The sequence below is a fragment of the Manis javanica genome, chromosome 5, assembly GCF_040802235.1.
Source record: "Manis javanica isolate MJ-LG chromosome 5, MJ_LKY, whole genome shotgun sequence".
NCBI classification, from domain to species: Eukaryota; Metazoa; Chordata; class Mammalia; order Pholidota; family Manidae; genus Manis; species Manis javanica.
The window spans coordinates 1,785,618-1,806,643 of record NC_133160.1 but is presented as its reverse complement, the minus strand read 5'-3'; the positions used below and the strand labels follow the sequence as shown (position 1 = coordinate 1,806,643).

Sequence of the window (21,026 nt, the reverse complement as noted above, 5' to 3'; positions counted from 1 at the left end):
AAACTGTGATATGCAAAACAACACACACATACATATGTATGCATATGCATATGTGTATAATGCAGGAACACACATAGGCGCATGCCTGTGCGCACGCATGCACATACACATATACCTCCATGTGCATGTGTACATGCATGTATGCATGTGCCTATGGCACCTGTATGTGCACATGCACACATACAATTTTTAGGGGCAGTAGCTTAGAGGTTAGTCATATGATTACCCAACACTCAGCTCTCATTTGCTCAGAAATACAGAACATGGGAATGCCCTGGGAAAATCAACAGGTGTCATGTGTGAGGACATATATTTGAAAGCAACCAGAAGCATTATTTATAATTAGTATAATTATGCATCCATGTTTATATGCCATGTTCTGAATGGGCCCAAGAACGTGTGTCCAGAAGAACATGCCTGCTCTATCCGAGCAGCAGCTAATCGCCAATGACGTTTCTCCTCAGAGAAGTGGGTGCATCTCCCAGGCGGAAGCCTATGCAGATCTGGCATTGATTTTCACCAGATTTTGTTATTACATTTGTCTCACAGCTTTAAAATAGTAGCAAATATGCGCAATTTATTTAAACAACACTAGAGAAATTAATGCCATGCAAGCTCATCCTTAGCAAATGAAGATAAAAGTGTTTTAAATGGCTCCATGAAAACCCTTTAAAGGGTTTTCTGAGTCTGAATTTCAGAGGGCCCAGGTGAGTGTCTGCTGGGGCCCAAGCATCAGCAGGTGAGGTAAACCTGTGCTTGTGCACCATCACTTGGGGAGATACAAGGCAAGCCCCCCACCTCCCAGAGGTCATGCTATGGCCAGAGCTCTTGGTCATCTTTTGCAAAGTTTGAGAGCCTGGCTGGCTGCCCTCAAGGGATGTGCTTGAGAACCAAGGCTAACCCTGCCCCTTCTGAGGCTGGTACCTGTGGACAGGTGGACCCAATTCCCTGGGGACAGGTGGACCTAATAATTACCTGTGGGCTGAAGAGCCCACCCATCAAGGTTGTGGAGCACGTCAGTGGCCTGGAGGGCTCCCTAAACAGGCAGCAAGCCCCACCCGAGAGGTAATAAACCCCTGGTGGAGTCTGAGACTTTGCGTTTCTAACAAACTCCCTCGAAGCTGAGGCTGCTGGGTTCTCAGCGATCTCTTCCTAGCCTGGGGTTTGTCATGGACGCCCTGGGCGCAGGCTGCCCAGCTCTTCAATGGGAGTATCAGTTTCTGCCCAGCCCTTCTCACACCTAGCATGAGGACCGGGAAACCGGATGCGACCTCACAGGCAGAGACCCCGGGAATGAAGGTGGCTCTCAGCCAGGTGCTCTGATCCAGGCGCAGACCCTGCCTCTGCCTAATGAGCTGCCTCCACCCAATGACCTCCAGAAGATACTTGGCCTCTCTGAGGTCACCCTGATGCCTCCAGGGTAAAGTAAGGAGATGGCATTTCCTGCTGAATGGGAGGCAGGAGGGTCCAGGGGGAGGCTGCGCGGACTGCTCAGTACCTGCAAGGCACCCGTGCTCCTGTGGGCTGGTCCGCAGTTCTCTGGGCCCTTGCTGAGGGGGACAGTGAGCAGCCAGAACCAGCCTGAACCCCATTCTGTGAAGTCGTCGAGAGCCTAGGGATGACCCCCCTTGTGTCATTGCTCAGACTGAGCATTTGTCCCAAGGCAGCATGCCTCCGTAAGTCTGACTCGAATAGAGTTGGTATAAGGTCGTATTTCCATGAAATCACGGCCCCCAGGGATCTGCGCGCCTCCCATGACTCCGTTCCGGTGAAGGATGGGGAGTGACCTACGTCAGCCTTGGATTTTTAATTGCTGCAAACTCTCGAATGCAGGAGGCAGCTGGGGGAGAGCCCCAGGGGGCCTCCCCCTGGACTGTGGCTTGTCCAGATGGATTTTTCCATTGATCTAGCTTGAAGTTTGGGCATTTGGGACAGATCTAAGACGTTTTTTTTTGCATCAGTTAGGCAGTTTTGTCTATGTGCATTTAACACTTACTGTTCTGCAGTGTTTTGGCAAAAGGGAATGGGAAGGGTCTCTGTCCACAGAGGGCAATTCTAAAACCACCTGGGTTCAAAAAGACAGATGCACCCCTATGTTTATCGCAGCACTTTTTACAGTAGCCAAGAAATGGAAGCAACCTAAGTGTCCATCCGTAGATGAATGGATAAAGAAGATGTGGTACATATACACAATGGAATACTATTCAGCCATAAGAAGAAACAAATCCTACCATTTGCAACAACATGGATGGAGCTGGAGGGTATTATGCTCAGTGAAATAAGCCAGGTGGAGAAAGACAAATACCAAATGATTTCCCTCATTTTTGGAATATAATAACGAAGCAAAACTGAAGGAACAAAATACCAGCAGACTCAGACTCCAAGAAGGGACTAGTGGTTACCAAAGGGGAGAGGTGGGGGAGGGAGGGAGAAGGGGATTGAGGGGTATCATGATTGGTGCACATGGTGTGTGTGGGGTCACGGGGAAGACAGTGTAGCTCAGAGAAGACAAGTAATGACTTTGTGGCATCTCACTACACTGATGGGCAGTGACTGCAAGGGGGTATTGTGGGGGGGACTTGATAATTAGGGTGAATGTAGTAACCACATTGTTTTTCTTGTGAAACTATCATAAGAGTGTATATCAATGATATCTTAATAAAAAATTTTAAATTTAATTTTAAAAAGGCCCCCTGGGGTCCTCAAGGAACCTGGAGCTCAGCTGGAGGGTGGGGACCGCACCGGGATTGGCAGGGGAGCCTCCAGCCAGCTCCGTCCTCTCCTCTGCCGGCTTCGGTCTCGGCCGCGTGGACCCCTCACGTGCTCCCGGCGCCGGGACTCAGAGTGGACGAGCTTCAGCCATGAGAATGGCACCGAGGCTGGCCACACAGTGATGACATAGGCGTAGATGTCGTGTCTATGCATGACATTCTGCTGGCTGGCTCTTCTAATTATAGAAAGCCGTGTACATTGTAACATTGAGAAATACAGAAACAAATAAAGTAGGAATATTATAAAACTCAACAATGACAAGATAAAACCAGAGTCTACGTATTGATATATTTCCCTCTGATCTTTTCTCTGTCCTTTAAAAAGCAGGGACTCAATATCCATCGGTGCCAATTCTCTACTTATTATTATTTATGACATCGCTTCATGACTGCGTAATATCCCAATATGAACATAGCATAATGCATTTAGCTATTATTTACTACTGTCAGATATCCATAGATCTTTTTCTAGTATTTTTATTATTATATACATATTATTATAAAGACATCTGCAATGAACACCTTTTTTTTTTTTTTGGAGGGGAGGGTGCAATGAACATCTTTATAAGGACATTTTTGTCCACATATAGTTTCTTTGGGATGGATTTCCAGCTGTGGAGTTATAGGGCCAAAAGTGAGGGCCATTTTTGAGGCTCTTGATAGTTGCTGGCAAACTGCTAGCTGGGAGGCTGGGGTCAGCCCCAGCAGTGGTCAGTGACCCCCCACTGATGACAGGGCAGTCAACGGTTAGTCGCCAGGCACCCTGCTGGGCTCTTGTCAGTGTAATTGCCATAGCAACCCTCTGAATTCAGGGCTATGACCATCCCATTTTATACAAGAAGTAGCTGGAGTGTAGAGAGGTTAAAGGACTTGCCCCAGGCCACATGAGTCTTTGGATGCCCATAAATACAAGACACCAGGTCCGTTTGACACCAAGGCCCACACCCTTAATCATCACCCTCTACTGACTAATTCACAACATACCTCTCAGTATGGAAGGTTCGTTTTGTTGAATCTTGTCAGCTTGACAGGCAAAGAGGAAGATACGTTCCTTTAATTTACATTATTTGATAACTGGTAGACATGAACTTTTCTACAAGTTTATCGATCCTTTATTTTGCTGTTGATTATCCAATCACATCCTTTTCCCGTTATAAAAAAGATTCAATTTTTTATTGATTTGTAAGAACTCTTTACATATGAGACTATTAACCCTTTGTCAGATGTGTTGTAAATCATGCCTTCCAAATTCATCAGTTACCTATAAGATATGTTTTCATGAACAAGAGTTTTAAATTAAAACGTGATTTTAATCACATTTCCTTTGTGATTTTTTTCCCCTTGTTTTGGGATTTAAAAGCTCAGACCCACCATACTGGTTAAACAGTCAACTATATTTTCTTCTTTTATGGTTTCTTTCTACCCACTGACTTTTGTAATTCATTTCACTGTGTAGATGAGTGTCTTGCTTGATTTTTTCCCCTGACATGTAGCCAACATCCTCCAGTCTCTGCAGACCTAGGATAGGACAGATTCTCTGAACACAGGCCTTTTCCTCTGTGCAAAACCTGACAGGACTCCTTTGTCTCTTCTCTCGCTGCCCCCAGATCACACTGCTGAAGGGCAAGAAGAGTGCAGCTCTGCACCCCTTGCAGCCTCCCAGCGACACGCTGCTGCCATGGCCCCAGCAGCAGAGGTCCACCGGGCTGAGACGTCAGAAACGGGACTGGGTCATTCCCCCCATCAACGTGCCAGAAAATTCCCGTGGGCCCTTCCCACAGCAGCTGGTGAGGGTAAGTGGGGACCTCCCACGGGATGGAAGGGTCGCGCCTCAGCCCCGCCTTTCCAGCAGGGCTTTGCTAATCGGGTCTGGTGGGTTTCTTCCTGGAGCAAGGGACAGCCCTGCATTCCTTCTGTAGGCGTCAAGATTTCATCTCAGTGAAAAGGACATGGAGGGAAACGGGCAGGGAGCGCGTCCTCTACGGGAGGGTCATCTCTCTCAGCCACTGGCTGGGGACCGGACTGCGTTCTTGAATGGCAGGAGGAGGGCTACGACTCAGGTCACGGCCCGTGACTTCTGACACCTTTTTTTGGTCTGACGGTTCACACTTTTCTCCAGTCAGGACTGGGTCACTGAACAGTGGGTGTGGCACGTGTGCCGTGACAGTCTTGGTGAGAAGTTGGTGAGTCTCCAGACTGAGACTGTGAGCCTGAGTAGGCAGCTTGTGTCCCTCCCACTGGCCCCTTCAGGATCCCTGAGCTTCCAAATGCCACCATAAGGTCACTTTCCTGGAGAAAGAAAGAGTTCGTTTTGCAAATCTGTGTTTCAATAATCAAGGGCATCAACTAGCATTTTCTTTTTCCCTTGGAAGAAAATTGCAACACCATCTGAGCAACAATTTGGTGAAATGATGGTGAAAATCCCCTTACATAACCCCATCCATTTCGGAACAGTCATCCACTCTGTGGAAATGGGGGTCCCTGGAGCATTGCTAAGGGGTCGTTTTCATTCTGGGGGTGATTAGCCTTTGTTTTGTTTCCCATCCTGTTGAGCAGAAAGTTGGGGGGGGTGTTTAAAATGCAGAGATGGAGCAAAGCACAAACCTTGCAGGCCCCCCGAAGTCTTTGCACCTCCGACGTCAGACACCTGGTCGTACACACCACACCCAAGGTGATTGGTTCAAAAATGTCACCCTACCTTCTCTGCATGTGATACTGTGACTCATGATAAGAAACATGTAGTTTGGTGTTGGTCCCCATTTCTGGCATGGAGCACCTCAAACTCTCAGAATTTCCTGGATGATAGGAACAGAGCTGCAGGGGTGCCCTCTGTGACCATACGGGCCCTTCCAACCACACCTGAGTTTGTGTTAATGAGTGACTTTGGAAGGACCCCAAGAATGGGGTCTGGTCACCCGGGTCACCCACCATGTGATCAGTGGGTTCCTGACCTCCAGGAAGGGGAGCGGGGTGGGAAGTTGACAATTACCAATGGCCGATGATTTAATCAATCATGCCTAAGTGATGACACCATCCTAAAAACCCAGCAGGACAGGCTTCAGAGAATTTCCCGGCTGGTGGTGCCCTTGGGGAGACAGGGGAGAGTGGCTCCCCGAGAGGGCTGCTGCTCTGCACCCTCCCCCTGCCCTCTGCCTCGCTCCCATCTGGCTGCTCCTGATTTAGAGCCTTGATAATCTGCTCACGGTCTAGGAAGTGAATTGTTTTTCTGAGTTCTGTGAGCCACTCTGGCAAATTCATCGAGGGTGGGCGGGAGGTCATGAGGACCTCTGGTTGACAGCCAGTCGGTCAGAAGCCCAGTGACAGCCTGGACTTGGATCGGCCTCTGAAGTGGGGACCGCCTGGTGGGACAGAGCCCTTCATCTGTGGGGTCTGCACCATCTCAAGGCAGACGGTGTCAGAAGTGAGCTAAGCTGCAGGGCAACCAGCCCGGGTTGCGGAGAATCGCTCGGTGTAGAAAACCCCGCATCTGGTAGCAGAAGTGTCGTGCATGTGATGGTCTCATGAGAGCACAGGGGGGATTCAGGGAAGTCTTCCCAGCTCGCCTTGTAAAGCCGGCACCCCCACTTCAACACCCCCCCAGACGGGGGAGCTCGGCTTTCCCTGCCATCGCCTGCCCTTGAGAGGCCCGACTGGCTTGGGATTCCCTGTAAGGACTTGAGTGAAACCCTCAGGGGCTGGAACCCCACCCAGCCATGCTCCCCGAGACCTGGTCTCCCGGGCCAGCCCACCGCTGAGGCCACGAGGGTGTGACGGCTCCGTTCTCTGGCCCCAACCCCTGCGTGCCGCCCGTACCACCTTCGAGCACTTGGCCTGTCTATCACGCGTCATTTACTTAAAGTTTTTCTCTAGCGAGTCATTGTTGATATTGGCACATTTATGCTAAAAGGAGACTCCATATTAGATCACAGTCGGAGAGCAGGTGGTGTTTGTCGCAGCCGGAGCTGACTGTGCAACAGACGTGCAGCACAGGGTGGCCCCATGAACACCTGGCTGTATGATTGTCTGAAGGCTGCCCCGGGCTTGTTTAAGGGGAGGGCAGCACAGGATGCCACAAAGCTGCTCCAGGACCAGAGGCCTCCTCTCGGCTGCCACCAAGAGGAGAGCAAACTGGGGAAGAGGTGAGGGTCCCATCGCGTGATTCGACTTTATTCATGGGCCGCTGCTGTTTATACTGCCCAAGGATCGCCTGCAGTAGAAAATTGTTGATCCCACTCAGAGGTGGGAAACTTGTTCTTTAAGTGCCGCATAGTAAATATCTCGGGCTTCGCAGGCCGCCTGGCCCCTGCTGCCGCTGCTCACCTCTGCCTGTGTGGTGGAAAGCTGCCTAGGTGATATGTGAACCAACAGGTGTGCCTGTGTTCCAATACAACTTTATTTACAGAAACAGGCACTGGGCTGGATTTGGCCGTGGGTCATAATTTGCCAACTAGGGACCCAGCTCACTTCCTGAGCTCCAGGAAGGCCCCCCACGGCGTCCTTACTGGCACTTGGCAGGCACATCTGAGTGAGTGGGAGAACACGGTGATTACTGAGGTCTCGCGTCGGCTCACGCACGGCACGTACGTGTGAAGTTTGCCAGATCCTTAGCACTGCTGGAATATTCTCTTGTCCTGGTTTCAGAGTTCCTCCAGTTGATACCAGTATGGACCCGTGGAACTTTCCCCCCTGTGCATCCATGCACAGGCCTGTAGAAGGTGCCAGGAGACAAGGCCTTTGCAGGCAGAGCCCTTGTCCCAACAATGTTTCCAGGAATTGCTGAGCTTCTTGGTCCTGGTGTGTCCGTCTTCCCTGAACAGTGGAGAAAAAGAGCTGTACTTCGTGCATGATGGACCTGCGGCGGCCTCAGGGCAGAGGAGTCAGGCTGGGGGCAGGACTAAAGGGGGAGCCAGCTTCTCCAGACCCGCAGAGGGCTGGATGGCCGTGTCGACGGGGGGCACTCCTCCTGCCTCACAGGTGTGCCCACATGTGGGCATGCTGCCAGTTTGTGAACAGCAACAAAGCAGGGAAATCTGCCTCCCCATCCCCCAGTTAACACAAACCTCACAAAACTGAGCCCTCATCCCCCAGAAGATGCAGGTTCCTGAACAGTCTGCCACTGACATTTCTAGACTAGAGCGCTGGGAAAGGACATGCGGGGAGCTGTTAGGTGTCGGATGAGAAAGCAGCGAACTGCGGTGCTGGGAAACCGCCCCCAGCTGCTCGGACGCAGAGGGGCAGCGCATGGGCTTCCCGGCTGCCACATGGCTGTGGTTTGGAGCAGGTGTATCCTCTGCTCCTGGGACACCCTTCCATGCCCGGCAGCCTGGTAGGGAGGGCCACTTCCATGCCACCTGCTCCAAACAGGCTCAGTGGAAAGAGGGTCGGGTCAGGGTTGGCTAACTGCCATAATGATCATTCCCCAAGCTTCAGAGACCTAACACAATGGAGGCTTATTTCTCGCTTCTGTGGAGGTCATTTGGGGGAAGGAGGCTCTGTGCTACAGTCCCTCAGGGCCCCAGGGTTGTGCGGGCAGACGGGGGAAGACCATAGGGGTGGCGGCGCTTGAATGTGGGGTGCCTAGATTCTGCCTCACTTCCGTCAGCCAAAGCCTGGTCACAGGGCTGCGCCTAACTGCAAGGGATGCCGGGAAACACCATCTAGCCCTGTGCTCAGGAACAGAGGGAAATATGTGTGCTACACAGCCGGTCTCTGCCATGGCATGTTTCTCGAGAGGAGACCAATGCGCAACCTTTTCTAACGGTCCGACTAGGCCCCAGGGGTGAGCCCCTGACTGGCCGCCCTTCCTTCCCCTGCTTCGTTCCCTCCATGGAGCCCAGCACCGTCTGACTTTATATTAGCTGTTTGCTCTTCTAAGAGTACCCTGTGAAGGCAGAGGCCCTGCTGGTGTCTCTGTTGATAGCCCCTGGCACACAGCAGGCACTGTATTTGTGGGAGGCGTGAATGAGTGAGAGATGGTGCTCTTGTGCTAGGCGCTGTCGCCTGCACCCCACAGAGGCCGTGGCACACGGAACTTGGCGGGGACCCCAGCACTGCTTGCCCTAGCTTCCGGGGCTTCTCAGTCTGATGTGGAGTATGTGCCCAGGTCTGCTTCCACTCGGGGATGGGCATCCGAGCTGAGCTGGATTCTTATGGGGAGATACATCTTCAGGAGGTGGCAAGTGGAACGGCATTTTGGTCTCTCTAAAAGATTGTCTTTTCCAAATGGACTCCAAGTTATCACACAAGAACTCAGCCCAGAAACACACACACACACATGTGTGTGTGCACACATACCATCCCGCTTCATATACACACACATACACCCACACTCATATGCTCACTTCTGCCCCCTCCTCCCCTCTCCCCTTCCTCCCTCATTAAATTCTTATCTAGCATGAGGGTTTGGGGTGCCTTGCTGCCCCCTTTCTGTCTGTAGGAAGCTGATGAGTTTCCTGCCAGTGTTCTGGGGGTGGCTGCTCCTGAAAGAAGCCCAGAGCGTTGCAGCATGAATACAGCTTGATGGGGAGCAGGAAGCCAAGCGCGGAGCACCGGGGTTCAGCTGGGATCGGCTGCAATTCTGTGCTCATTAAGGCATTTCATTCTGATAAAATATGTTAAATGAAAAAACGGGAGGGAGAGAAGGAGGCATAACGCTCTTCCCAAAAAACCTCTGTTAATTACCGGCTTTTTCCTTGGAAAGAATATCTGTCTCTCTGTAAGCGTCAGTCCTGCCTTGCAGAGAGAGTAAATGACCTACTTGTGCAGCGGAAAGTCCTGGAAAGGGAAAGGGTGGCTGTGATTGGCTGGGGTTGCTGGGAGCCACAAGCGTCCACGGCAAAGCCTGGGAGAATGCCACGTGATATGGCCACTGGAATTAGACCGTGGTCTAAATCAAGTGTTGAGTAAGAAATGCAGCCCGTCGTAGAGATTCCCCTCGGAAGTCCCAGGCTGTCCCTTCTTCTCAGAACAGAGTGGGAAGAAATTTACAGTCACAAAGCTAATCCCGTAAGAAGCTGGATAGAAGCTCTTCGTTATGGAGGAAACATGGCAAATGGTAGGAGGGGCCACCCAGTAAGGGTTGGCAGGTGACCTTCCCTGTGTCTGAATTCCAGCCCTGGGCTTTGGACGAGAGGGTTGGGGCCATCTGTGGGTGCCACGCACCATGCAGGCACTGCAGGTTCAGAGGGGAGGGGACACAGTTCTGCAGGCTGGAGAACCAGCACAAAATCAGCTTCTGCTTGTTGAGAATCTGGTCCCTTCACTGTCACGCCTTCATGTGGAGATCAGGACAGCGTTTTGAAAAGCCACTTGCTTTCCCAACACGTGTATTAGATTCGACTTCTGGCAAGATTCAGAGTGAGGATAAAATCAAACTTTAAAAAAGATAATGTATTGCTTAGCTGAATCTAATGAAAATTCAGGATTTGTTACCTTGAGAGGTTGTCCAAGGCAACTAAAGGAACTGACTCAAGGCGATGAGGAAGCAGATAGTGCTATGGGAGACGAGTCCTTTGATTTTGGAAGTCAGTCAGTGTTGTAAGAGACAGGAAGTCGTGCAAACCTGTCCACAGAGTAAGGGCTGGAGAAGGAGCTCTGAATGTGAGGCTCAGGAAGGAAGCTGCTGCACAGTCATTAGCACGACGGCAGCCACATGGCAACGAGCAGGAACCCTATCCGGAGAAGGGAACTCAAGGGGCAGAGCCACAGGGGATGAGTAACGATTGTTAAAATACACCCCTCGCATCTAACAACCCAAAAAGCTTGAAACGATGGAAGTCAAAGGTTTTCTCCACATTTCCTTGATGAACTTTGTCCCCGTTTTGTGCACATGCACTACAGTGCCCCATATACAGTCACAAATACTTACTGACCTTCGTGTGAACAGAAATGGCCTGCGTCTTCAGGACATGGGCTCAGGAGCTAATCAAGTACTGAGACGTGCCCTGGGCTGGAGTCTGCATCACAAGATATGTGACAGAGACTCAACACGTTGTCAACCCATATCTGGCCCGCGGTAAACTCTCCATGGATGTTCATTGGTATATGAGCGCCTGTTATGGAGCTGGCTGGATTTTAACTCAGTGTTATCCTACAAAATGTTTGCTGCACGGAACTAGCAGTGTGGTTATCACTGAGCCCACCTAGGAACCTATTTTCTGGTGCTCCAAAGTCATCCATCCATGTCTGAGTGACTGGTCATTACTCAGCATCTCATGGAAATAAGGTGACCTTTTAAAGCATGATGTGCATGTGTTTTTCCCCTTCCTTTGTTACCCCGTTGTCCCCGGGAGAAGGTCACGTTCTCAGCATGTCACACAGGACTTCATGATCTGATTCTGCACCTTAGCACACCAAACTCCGGCCAGGCTGGCCTACTCACAGCTTCCAGATTGGATCATACCCCTGGTTACCTAGAGACCCGTGTGCAAGCTGTTTTCTCAGCCTGGAGCATTTCCACTGCACCCGACACCCCTCAGCCTGACTAGTCCTTGCCTCCTCTGGGAAGACACCATTTCCCAGGACCAACGGAGGCCCTTCCCTGGGGTGCGTGGCACCCTTGCTGCCTGCCATTGTGATAGAGTTCTTGATACTGTTTTGTCAGTGATTATTGGTCTGTCCCTCCCACTAAACATAAAGGTCCGTGAAGAACAGTCCACCTGTCAAACACAACATTGAGGGCAAAGTAGATGTCATTAAGCTCTTACTAAGTGACTGAGTGACACAACCCTCATGCCCATCTTTACTAGGTAGCCTTTCATCATCTTTCTGGATACTGTTAGGTTAAATACACAATACTTGAAAATAATGAAATTGGAATTTCTGCTCTCGTAACATTGGATTCTTTTCTGTCGGACTACCACCTCTAAAATAACAATTATAAACTCTGGAAAAAAAGATTTTTAATTATTTGAAGTTGCTTGCAGGTGAACAGTAGTAGACAGGAACTGCTGGGGACCTGAAAGCAGGAAGTGGCCCTGGGTGAGGTCTGTGTTTGCGCAGCCCGTCTTCTGAGAGCCTCCTCGTCCTGAACCACGGGGGGGATGAGTGTCGTGCAGAAAACCAGTCCTGTAGGTCAGAGGAAGTGGGAGATGGGATTTAGAATTGACAAAGCAGCACAGTGTGGGGACGAAGAGCCTACAAAATGCAGAGCCACAGAGGGAGACTCCAGGACTGCTCACACACCCTGCTCGACTCCTTGGCTTTTCTTGAACTGTGCATACAGGGGAAGACTCCCAAGAACCCAGGGAAAAGAAACAGCTTCTGAAAGAGCACAGCAGAGATCTCAGCAGCCGCCTACGACAAGGAGACAGAGCAGATTTCAGTCCAGCCAAGTTAACTCCCTGCCAAACAAAAATCAACAATCTTGAGAGGATAATAACATAACGAGTCTCTACAGCATATCATTCACAATGCTGGGTACATAAAAATTACTAGAGATGCCAGAAAAGGAAGAAAACAAGAAAAGAAGGAGGAACCCGTGCCCCATATTTAAAAGGAAAAAACTTCACATAGAATCTAACCCTGAGATGATCCAGATATTGCAATTAGCAGCAAAGCCTTTGAAATATCACTTATAAATATGTTCAAGGACTTAACAGAAAATACGGTTGGAGTGAATGAATACATTTGGAATCACAGCAGAAAAATGGAAACTCTAAAAATATAACCAAAAGAAAATGATAAAACAGAAAAGTACAATACCTCTAATGAAAAACTCAATGGATGGAGTTGTGAGTGGACTATAGAATTCAGAAGAAAGGGTCAGTGTGTTTGAAGTTAGGTCAATAAAAGTTATCTAATCTGAAAAACAGCAGAGAGGACTGAAACAGAGAATTTCTGTGGGACAAGGTCAAGTGTCCCAGTGTGTGTAATGGGAATCCAAGGAGAGGAGAGAGAAAAAATATTAAAAATCATTAAAGAAATTATTGTATTTTTTCCAAATTTGGTGAAGAAATAAAGGCTTATAGATCCAAGAAATTCAGAGAACTCCAAGTAGGATAAATACAAGGAAAGCCATACCCTGACCGTAGTCAAAGTGCTGAATCTCAAAAAACAGGCAGAAAATTTTGAAAACTGTGGAAAAGATGCAGCACCTTCCGAGGACAACCGTGAGAAGGGGGGCTGGTTTGTCTTTAGCTTAACAGAGGCCCTGGGAAATGGACTGACGTTTTCAACTTGCCAAATGAAAAGAAATGATAAACCAAGAATTCTATATACAGAAAGAATATCCATCAAAACTGAGGGTGAAATAAAGACATTTCTGGTAAACAAACTGAGGGGATTCACTGCCAGCAGACCCACAAGAAATGGTAAAGATGTTCTTTAGGCTGAAAAGAAACGATGCAAGTTAGAAACTCAGATCTACAGGAGAGGGTGGGGAGCACAAGAAAAGATAAATTTGTGGGTTAATACAAAACATTGCCTTTTTTTCCTCTTAACTTACTTAAAAGACAACTGACTGTGTAAAGCAAAAATGCAGCACCATATTGTGAGGTCATCATTCATGAGGTCTAAAGAGATCATGAAGCTGTCACCTCTGCCTCCACCTTACAGTCTGTTTTAATGATCACCAGAATGGAAGGAACCACGCCAGGAATGATCAAAGAACCCATTCTGAGGGTCATCAGCTCATCCCCAGAGGACGCATATCTCCTTGAGGAAGGTCGTAATTACCTGGAGTAGTGTTTTCATAGAAATAATGTGACGCCCTCCGCAGTGACATAGGGTGGCACTTTCCCTTGCCTGTCCCCCGCAGCTCTGGGTCTGCCCCCTTCCCAGCCCCACCGTGGGGAGGGTCAGCCACCGCCTGGCCCAGTGTGGGTTCTGAAAGTGCAGCCCCAACACAGATGTACCATTTGGGGTCTTCTGCAGCAGCCTTCAAGCCTCCCTATAATAATTACACATCATGCTGAGACCTACAGGGAATGTATATCGTCCTTACTAAAGCCAGAGGGAAGGGGAGAAAGCAGTCATTCAAAGGTTCAGCTGCCTCGGGTTCTGTGATTTAATCAATCATGTGACAGAAATGTGCAGATCCTTTGTGTTTACCGTTCTCTCATCTGAGCAGAAAATGTTCCCTCTCTTGAATTGCTTTTATGGCCGTATTTATGCAGCTAAAAGTTCCTTAAGAAACCAAAGTAAAATCAAATTGCTGCAAGTGTGAGGATAATTTATCGGAGAGTATTCCATTAGAATATATTAATATTTTAGATTTCCATCATTCATTTAATATTCAGAGATTTAATTTAGTCATTGAATCGGTGTAGCACCCTTGGTAGGTGGGTGTTCAAGAGGAGTGCTTCGAGCCCCTGCCACAAATGCTTGGTTCATAGTGGAGCTCCCAGACAATTTCCCACCAATTCAGTTCTGCTGTGGCCACAGGGCCTCGTGGCTGCAGACCAAGTGTTCTCTGCGGGCGTGGACATGGGCCACGGTTCCACCGTTGAGGCCAGGGAAGAGGTCAGGTGATCAGGGCTTGGAATTGTCCAGAACTCGAGCAGCAGTGCCCGGTACCTGTGGGAGGCGGCGGCTACATCCCACCTGGCTGGCATGTCCGGTCACTGCTCCTTCGCTGCTAACTCCTCTAGGCCTATTTGGACTTTTCAGGGAAACCAACTTCCTGTCCCCTCTGGTTCCCACACTAATGAGTGGGGTCCCGGGACTACAGTAAGGTGGGGCTGGCCTGCAGACAAGTTTCGGGATGGTGTAGAGTCCTCGGGGTGTGTCAGGGCAGGGTCATCAGTGACCCTTTCTGGCAAGGGGTGCCCCTCATTCTACGACATGCCCTCCTCCTTGCTTGTATGAGACGATAATAGCAGGTCATGAAGGGTATTTGTTCATTCACCACACGTTCATTAAGCCTTTCCGCACAGACTGGACTCCCCGTCTGCTCTGCTAGGTGCAGAGGATGCACAGAGAGCAGACAAGACAGCATCTACCCTCCTAGAACATAGGCCCAGGGATGAGCAAACACGTGGGCTAGACCAGCGTACAGAGGTGTTTAGTCTGACCTATACAGAGTTCTTAGAAAATCTGGATTTGTTCCCCTGTATTCAAGCCAAGAAATATCATGGAAAATGTAGATTTCAAAGTCCTGAAAGAGAAAACCCACATGCAAAATGATTTCCTTGTACACTCAGGACAGGAGTGGCGACATCAATGGGATGTCCGCCCGAGTGGAATGTTGGTCTGACCTGAGAGGCTGCTGCCCGGTCAGATGGCCAGTCACCACCACCCACTAACGTCTCCCTCTCTGCCTACTTCTCTCATCGACTGCATGAGTATTTCTAGCAGAAACAAGTGGCACAGATGTTCCTCCAGCACATTGCAGGGAAAGGTAGGACCTGCTGGTGGGCCCAGAGCGTCACAGGCGTGTGTAGAGCAGAGGCGGGTGGGGCCTTAGGTGGTGAGGGTGTTTGGATGTTGTTCCAGCCTCTCAGGAAGGCCCTGCTCCCTCTCCTGGCACATGCTGCTGGTCCAGGCTGCTTCCACCTTCCAGCACCCCGCACCCCCACCTCCAGGCAGGGACATCCCGGGGGAAGGTGAGCACCAGCTCTTCACTTCCACCTGGAAGTGATGTCACCGCCACCTTGGGTCAGTGGCCCTCGTAGGTCACATGGTGCAGCCTGGCTTTGAGGGCGCCGTGCCGCCTTAGGCTTCGAATGTGGGAAGGAAGGAGGGGTGGGTGGCCCCTTGGGGGGACTGGCTTTGGAGGGTCCCTGGCAGGTCTCTGCTGCTGAGGGGAGGTGCAGGGGTCAGGCCGGCTGGAGCCGCCCTCGTGGTGTAGAGCCTCTAAGCTCTGCACACCTGCTCCACACAGGCGCCCCGGGGTGGCCCTGGTGCCTCCTTGAAAATGAAGGTGTGGCTGGTGCCTGGGGGCGTGAGCCAGACAAGAGGCCATATGTGCTCTTCAGCTGTCGGCTTCAGGGCTTGACCGGCATGCTGTGACCCCCAGAGATCGGAGGCTTCGTTGGTGGCCTGAGTCCCGTCCCCGGCCATGGGCCACATGCTCCTGATACACCGTGCGTGCGTGCGTGCGCTGTGAGGGGAAGCAGGGTGGTGCGCAGGGAGCAGGGGCCTGCCGGGCCTGTGGTGCCAAGAACACGCAGGCAGGTGCACTGCTCACTGGGAGGGCACCGGGCAGAGGATCATGGCTCAAGTGGAAACGCATTTCCCGGATTCGTCTCCAGGGTCCCAGATGGCACCTGAGATGGGTCGGGAGGTGTCCAGATGCCCGCAGCGGGTGCTCCCTGGAGCCAAGGAGGAGACGGCCTGCAGGCCATCTGTCTCCCTGGGGCGGTGATGAGGAACCCGAGCCGGCAGTTCGCTCCTGCACCTGCCGTCCTGCGGGCGGGCCCGTGTGCTTTTGCAGCTATGGAGGTCTCCTGTTAATTTCTTCCAGACAGACATTTCATTTTGCAAACTCCTTTCTTCTGAACTGTGCAAAACCGGGTGGGCTGGGGGCATCTGCCTCCACAGAGCTCAGCTTGGAGACCTGACTTCCACTCACTGAAACGAGGGCACGGAGGCAGGCTCTGGGAATGGAGTGTGCAGGGGGGGGCGCATGCCCGGAGATTCGGCTGCTTCTGAGCTGGAAGACAACAGAGAGTGCTCTGTGGCTCTGCTCCCACGGACACAGGACAGCCAAACGCCTCTCCTCAAAGTTACTCTGTAAAATGACGCAGAGATGAGACTGTCCGCAGCCCCACCTGTGTGTGGAGTACCCTGTGCTTTGCTTACTTCTGGCTGAAAGTCCCGTCTGATGGCGGCTGGGTCTCAGCCACGCTGGGCCCAGGCTCAGAGGCCTCCTGACAACCATGAGGAAGAGGCCTCAGCGGTTGATCAAACCCTGAGCTGGCCTGCGACGTGCTTGCACTGCCCTCGGCTTTTCAGCCTGTCAGCCTCCTTTCCGACTGAGTTATGTGTGTGATTTGGGCTTTGGGGCTTTGTGAGCTATAATGTTTGTTTAAGTCAACAAGCTGATTTCATTTTCCCAGAATGTGGGGTGATGGATACAAGGACAGCCATGGCGCCTCAGCATCTGTTAAAAGCAAAATGAGGCGGAGAGCTGAGCGGCGCGGTGCAAGAGGCCAGCCAGGGCGAGGCTAGCGGCTGCCCCTTCATACCCGTCGAGCGTCCCTCTGCAGCTCCATGCGGGCTGTTGTCTGGCCGCCTGGCTTCGGGCATGGCCTGCGCATGCACAGCACATTAGGGAAGCGCAGCCGGTGGGCCCCACACCCCGGCAGAAACCCGCTGTCCCCAGTGACGTGTTCTGAGGCCGCCTTCGTCACTGGCACCTCATCGCCCTGGCCCCTGTGCTGGGCGGGGGTGGACACGCACCTGTTAGCTCTGGGAAGCAGAACTGACAGAGGGGGAGGGGGAAGAGGCGCGGCTGTCTCTGCAGCCACCTGGGAGGGCCCAGGCCTGGGTGCTTTGTCTCTGGGAATAAGCGCCCAGATCAAGATAGAGGTCTCCTGTTAAAAATAATAGAACCCAAAGATAATCTAGGTTATGAAACTAGATTTGGAAAAGGTTGACACAAATTCATTAATGCTCAGTGTGAAACTGGTTGATAAGGGATGGCAGAGGATGAATAGCACATCCATAATCTATTAGGCCAGTGCCATCCATCTGTCCATCTGTCCAGCAACCAATCCATCCATCTGTCCATTTGTCCACCCATCCGTCCATCCGTCCATCAATCCACCATCCATCCATCAGTCCATTTGTCCACCATCCATCCACCTGTCCATTAGTCCACCCAACCATCCATCCATCCATCAATCCACCAACCATCTATCCATCAATCCACCATCCATCCATCAGTCCATTTGTCCACCATCCATCCACCTGTCCATTAGTCCACCCAACCATCCATCCATTCATCAATCCACCAACCATCTATCCATTTGTCCATCCATCTATCCATCAGTCCATTTGTCCACCATCCATCCACCTGTCCATTAGTCCACCCAACCATCCATCCATCCATCAATCCACCAACCATCTATCCATCAATCCACCATCCATCCATCAGTCCATTTGTCCACCATCCATCCACCTGTCCATTAGTCCACCCAACCATCCATCCATTCATCAATCCACCAACCATCTATCCATTTGTCCATCCATCTATCCATCAGTCCATTTGTCCATCCATCCATCCGTCCATCCATTTGTCCACCCATCCGTCCATCCATCCATCAATCCACCATCCATCCATCAGTCCATTTGTCCACCATCCATCCACCTGTCCATTAGTCCACCCAACCATCCATCCATCCATCAATCCACCAACCATCTATCCATTTGTCCATGCATCTATCCATCAGTCCATTTGTCCATCCATCCATCCATCCATCCATTTGTCCACCCATCCGTCCATCCATCCATCAATCCACCATCCATCCATCTGCCCATTTGTCCATCCATCCATTCGTCCATTTCTCCACCCATCCATCCATCCATCCATCCACCCATCTGTCCACCCATCCATCCATCCATCCATCCACCCATCTGTCCACCCATCTGTCCATCATCCCTCCGTCCGCCCGCCCACTGCCCATCTGACCGTGCTGGCACTCTCTCCCTCATCTCCCTCCGCTGCTCCTGGAAGCAGAGGATCCACGTCAGAGCTCTAGCATAACCACAGGGACACACTCCTGGGACTTTTTCTAAATGTTTAAGGCTCTGAAGTAAAGGACAAATTGAACAGGCCAAAAACCTGAATCATTGGTTGGCATCCTTAAAATCCTTCCAACTTTGAAGACTCCCAGTTAAGGGTAAAGGGTAGTAAGTTTCCAACAGTGCTGGAAAATCCTTCCAGGGCTTAGGGGGAAAACATCCCATTTGGCTTCACTACAAACACTACAGAACTATTTGACTTGATGATAATTCCAATCCCTAAGGAGAGTTTTGGGACCAGAGAGGACATCTTTCTTGTTTTCCTATATCATCAACAGCAACAAGAATGAGACTCAGAAGGGAAAAGTGCATTTGTTCATCCCGATTCCTCCTTAGAGGAAATTTAGTGTTTTAGAGGAAAGTCCATCTTGGTACAGAAGAAAACAGTGACCTACCTGGTCATTGAGGAAGTATTTATCAAGCATCGGTCAGCATTGAGGTGCAGTGGTGGCCACGTAGTCATGGTCCTGTCCTGTCCCATCCACTGTGGTGCAGAAAGACACAAGGAGAAGAAACTGTCAGACACGGAAGGAACCGTGGAGGAGACCAAACACAGGATGAGACAGGCAGGGACAGGAGGGCTGGGGACGGGGAGCTTCAGATGGGGTGTGTGGCAGAGCCCTCCCCAAGGAGCCTCTGCTGAGCTCCTGCACAACTCGGAGCTGCGCCAGGATCAGACGAGAAAATAGCACATGCAAAGGTGCTGGGGCAGGAATGAGCTTGGTGCCCAGGAATGGAAAGTGCAGCAAGGACCTGGCGGGCGAGGAGAGGCAGGGGGAGAGGACAGGGGCCAGGAGGCAGGCGGCAGCCAGCTGCGGCCCTGCGTCCGGCCAGAGCCTCATGAATGCTGTCTGTTGCCCATGAGATACCTTCAGCTGCCCTGTGGGGGCTGGAGGTTAAGGACGAGGAAGTGCCAGAAAGGAGGGGGTCTTGCCCAGGGAGCTGTGGCATGGCCTGGGCCGGACAGGAGGGAAGGCCAGAGAGGCTGGGAGAAGTGTGGGCAGGTGGAAGAGGGGACACCTTCAGCCTGAACTACCCTGGTGCACCCCAGTCACTGGAGGGGCAGAGCCTAATGCAGACGTCCAGGCCCTCTGTCCTGACTGGGCTAGGGAGACGCAGGTCCCAGGGCCTCGCACTTCTAACGACCCTCAGCCTAGTTCTGTGCAGCCAGCCCTGCTTCCTCCCCTCCCCTGAGGACCAGCATTTAGACAGACCCAGCTCAGACTCCTGTCTCCCATTTCCCCGGAAGGGAAACCCCTGGGTCCCCTGCCGTCTCCTGGGCCCTGCAGAGCCCCTGCTTGGGGAGAAGCATGGGGGAACACCCTGTCCCCCAGTGGTCCCACCCAGCTGGGGTCGACCTTGAGAGCAGTTTCGGTTCCAGGCTGGCCCTAGCCGCCAGAAGAGGTCAGCTGCAGCTTGTCCCTCTGGGAAGGCGGCTGCCCAAGTGAGCAAGAACCAGAGGCCACGAAAATAGAGCCGCCGAGCAGCCGCTGCCGCGGGAGCTCGTGTGAAAGGGAAAAACCTCCCACTTCACCAAGGAATCTAGTTCCACACCGCTTTCCCATTGCAGCTCCTGCGAGAGCGCCACAGGATATCAGACTTCAGCAGCCCTCGCCTGTGTCCCCAACGGGAGGATGGCAGGCACGAGACACCCTCCCTCCTGGCTGCACGGTAGAATATGGGGGCCCAGCCAACAAATGGGGCAACCTGGTGGCCAGAAGCCGCTCAGTCAGGGGACACACGAGTGCCTCCTCCGCGGCTGTGCGCTGGAGGGATGCTAATGCCATCGTCAGTTAGCAGAGTTCATGTCATCTCACCTTCCTGTGGAATGCAGCAGAGCCCGGGTGGACCGTGGGCAGGGGAGAGGCTAAACCATTTCAGCAGAAAGGTAAACGTTTGTCTTGCAACCGAGCAGCGTTTATCCACAGCCCAAGTTTTAATATCAAGCCAATTTGGGCTTACGAGGAGCTGTGATTGTAAAGGTGGCCTCTGAACAACTTGGGTTTGAGCTTCATGAGCCCACTTACACTCAGATTTTTTTTTCCAAGAAATACAGTGGAAAATTTTCTACAGATTTGCAAAGATTTGAACATTTTCTTTTCTCTAGCTCACTTTATGGTAAGAACACAGCTTATAATACATATAACATGCAAAATATGTGTTCTTCGACTGTTTATGTTCCTGGTGAGGCTCCCAGTCCACACCAGCCTATTAGTAGATACGTTTGGGGAGTCAAAAGTTATACGAAGATTTTTGACTGCATGGGGGTCGGCGCCCCTAATTCCCAGTTGTTCAGGGTCAACTGTATTTTTAAAAAATAAAAACCTGGACACTTGAGCAAAATGATGCACGTGCCAGGCCCCTCAGACTCCTAGGTTCTGATAAGAAGACCCAGGTGGGGCCCCAGGTCGTGGGGTGCCCCCAGAGTGCAGGCCGCTGAAAGGCAAACTGTGGGGTCCACTGGCCCCTCAGGATGGTGTTGGCTTACCTTAGGTCTTGCTAAAGAAAAGCAACACGGAAGAGCACAATTCCAGGCCAGTGAGCCTGGGACCCGGTGTGGCACTGGCCCCA

General features: G+C 51.4%; 1 protein-coding gene across 1 annotated transcript in view; it reads left to right on the top strand.

The window, feature by feature from the left end:
- CDH4 (cadherin 4) overlaps positions 1-21,026 on the top strand; it is a 471,935-nt gene that overhangs the window by 355,447 nt on the left and 95,462 nt on the right. The window contains exon 4 of the mRNA XM_073236383.1: positions 4,379-4,564. Coding sequence (XP_073092484.1) covers positions 4,379-4,564 — 186 coding nt within the window. The remainder of the gene's footprint in view (positions 1-4,378; positions 4,565-21,026) is intronic.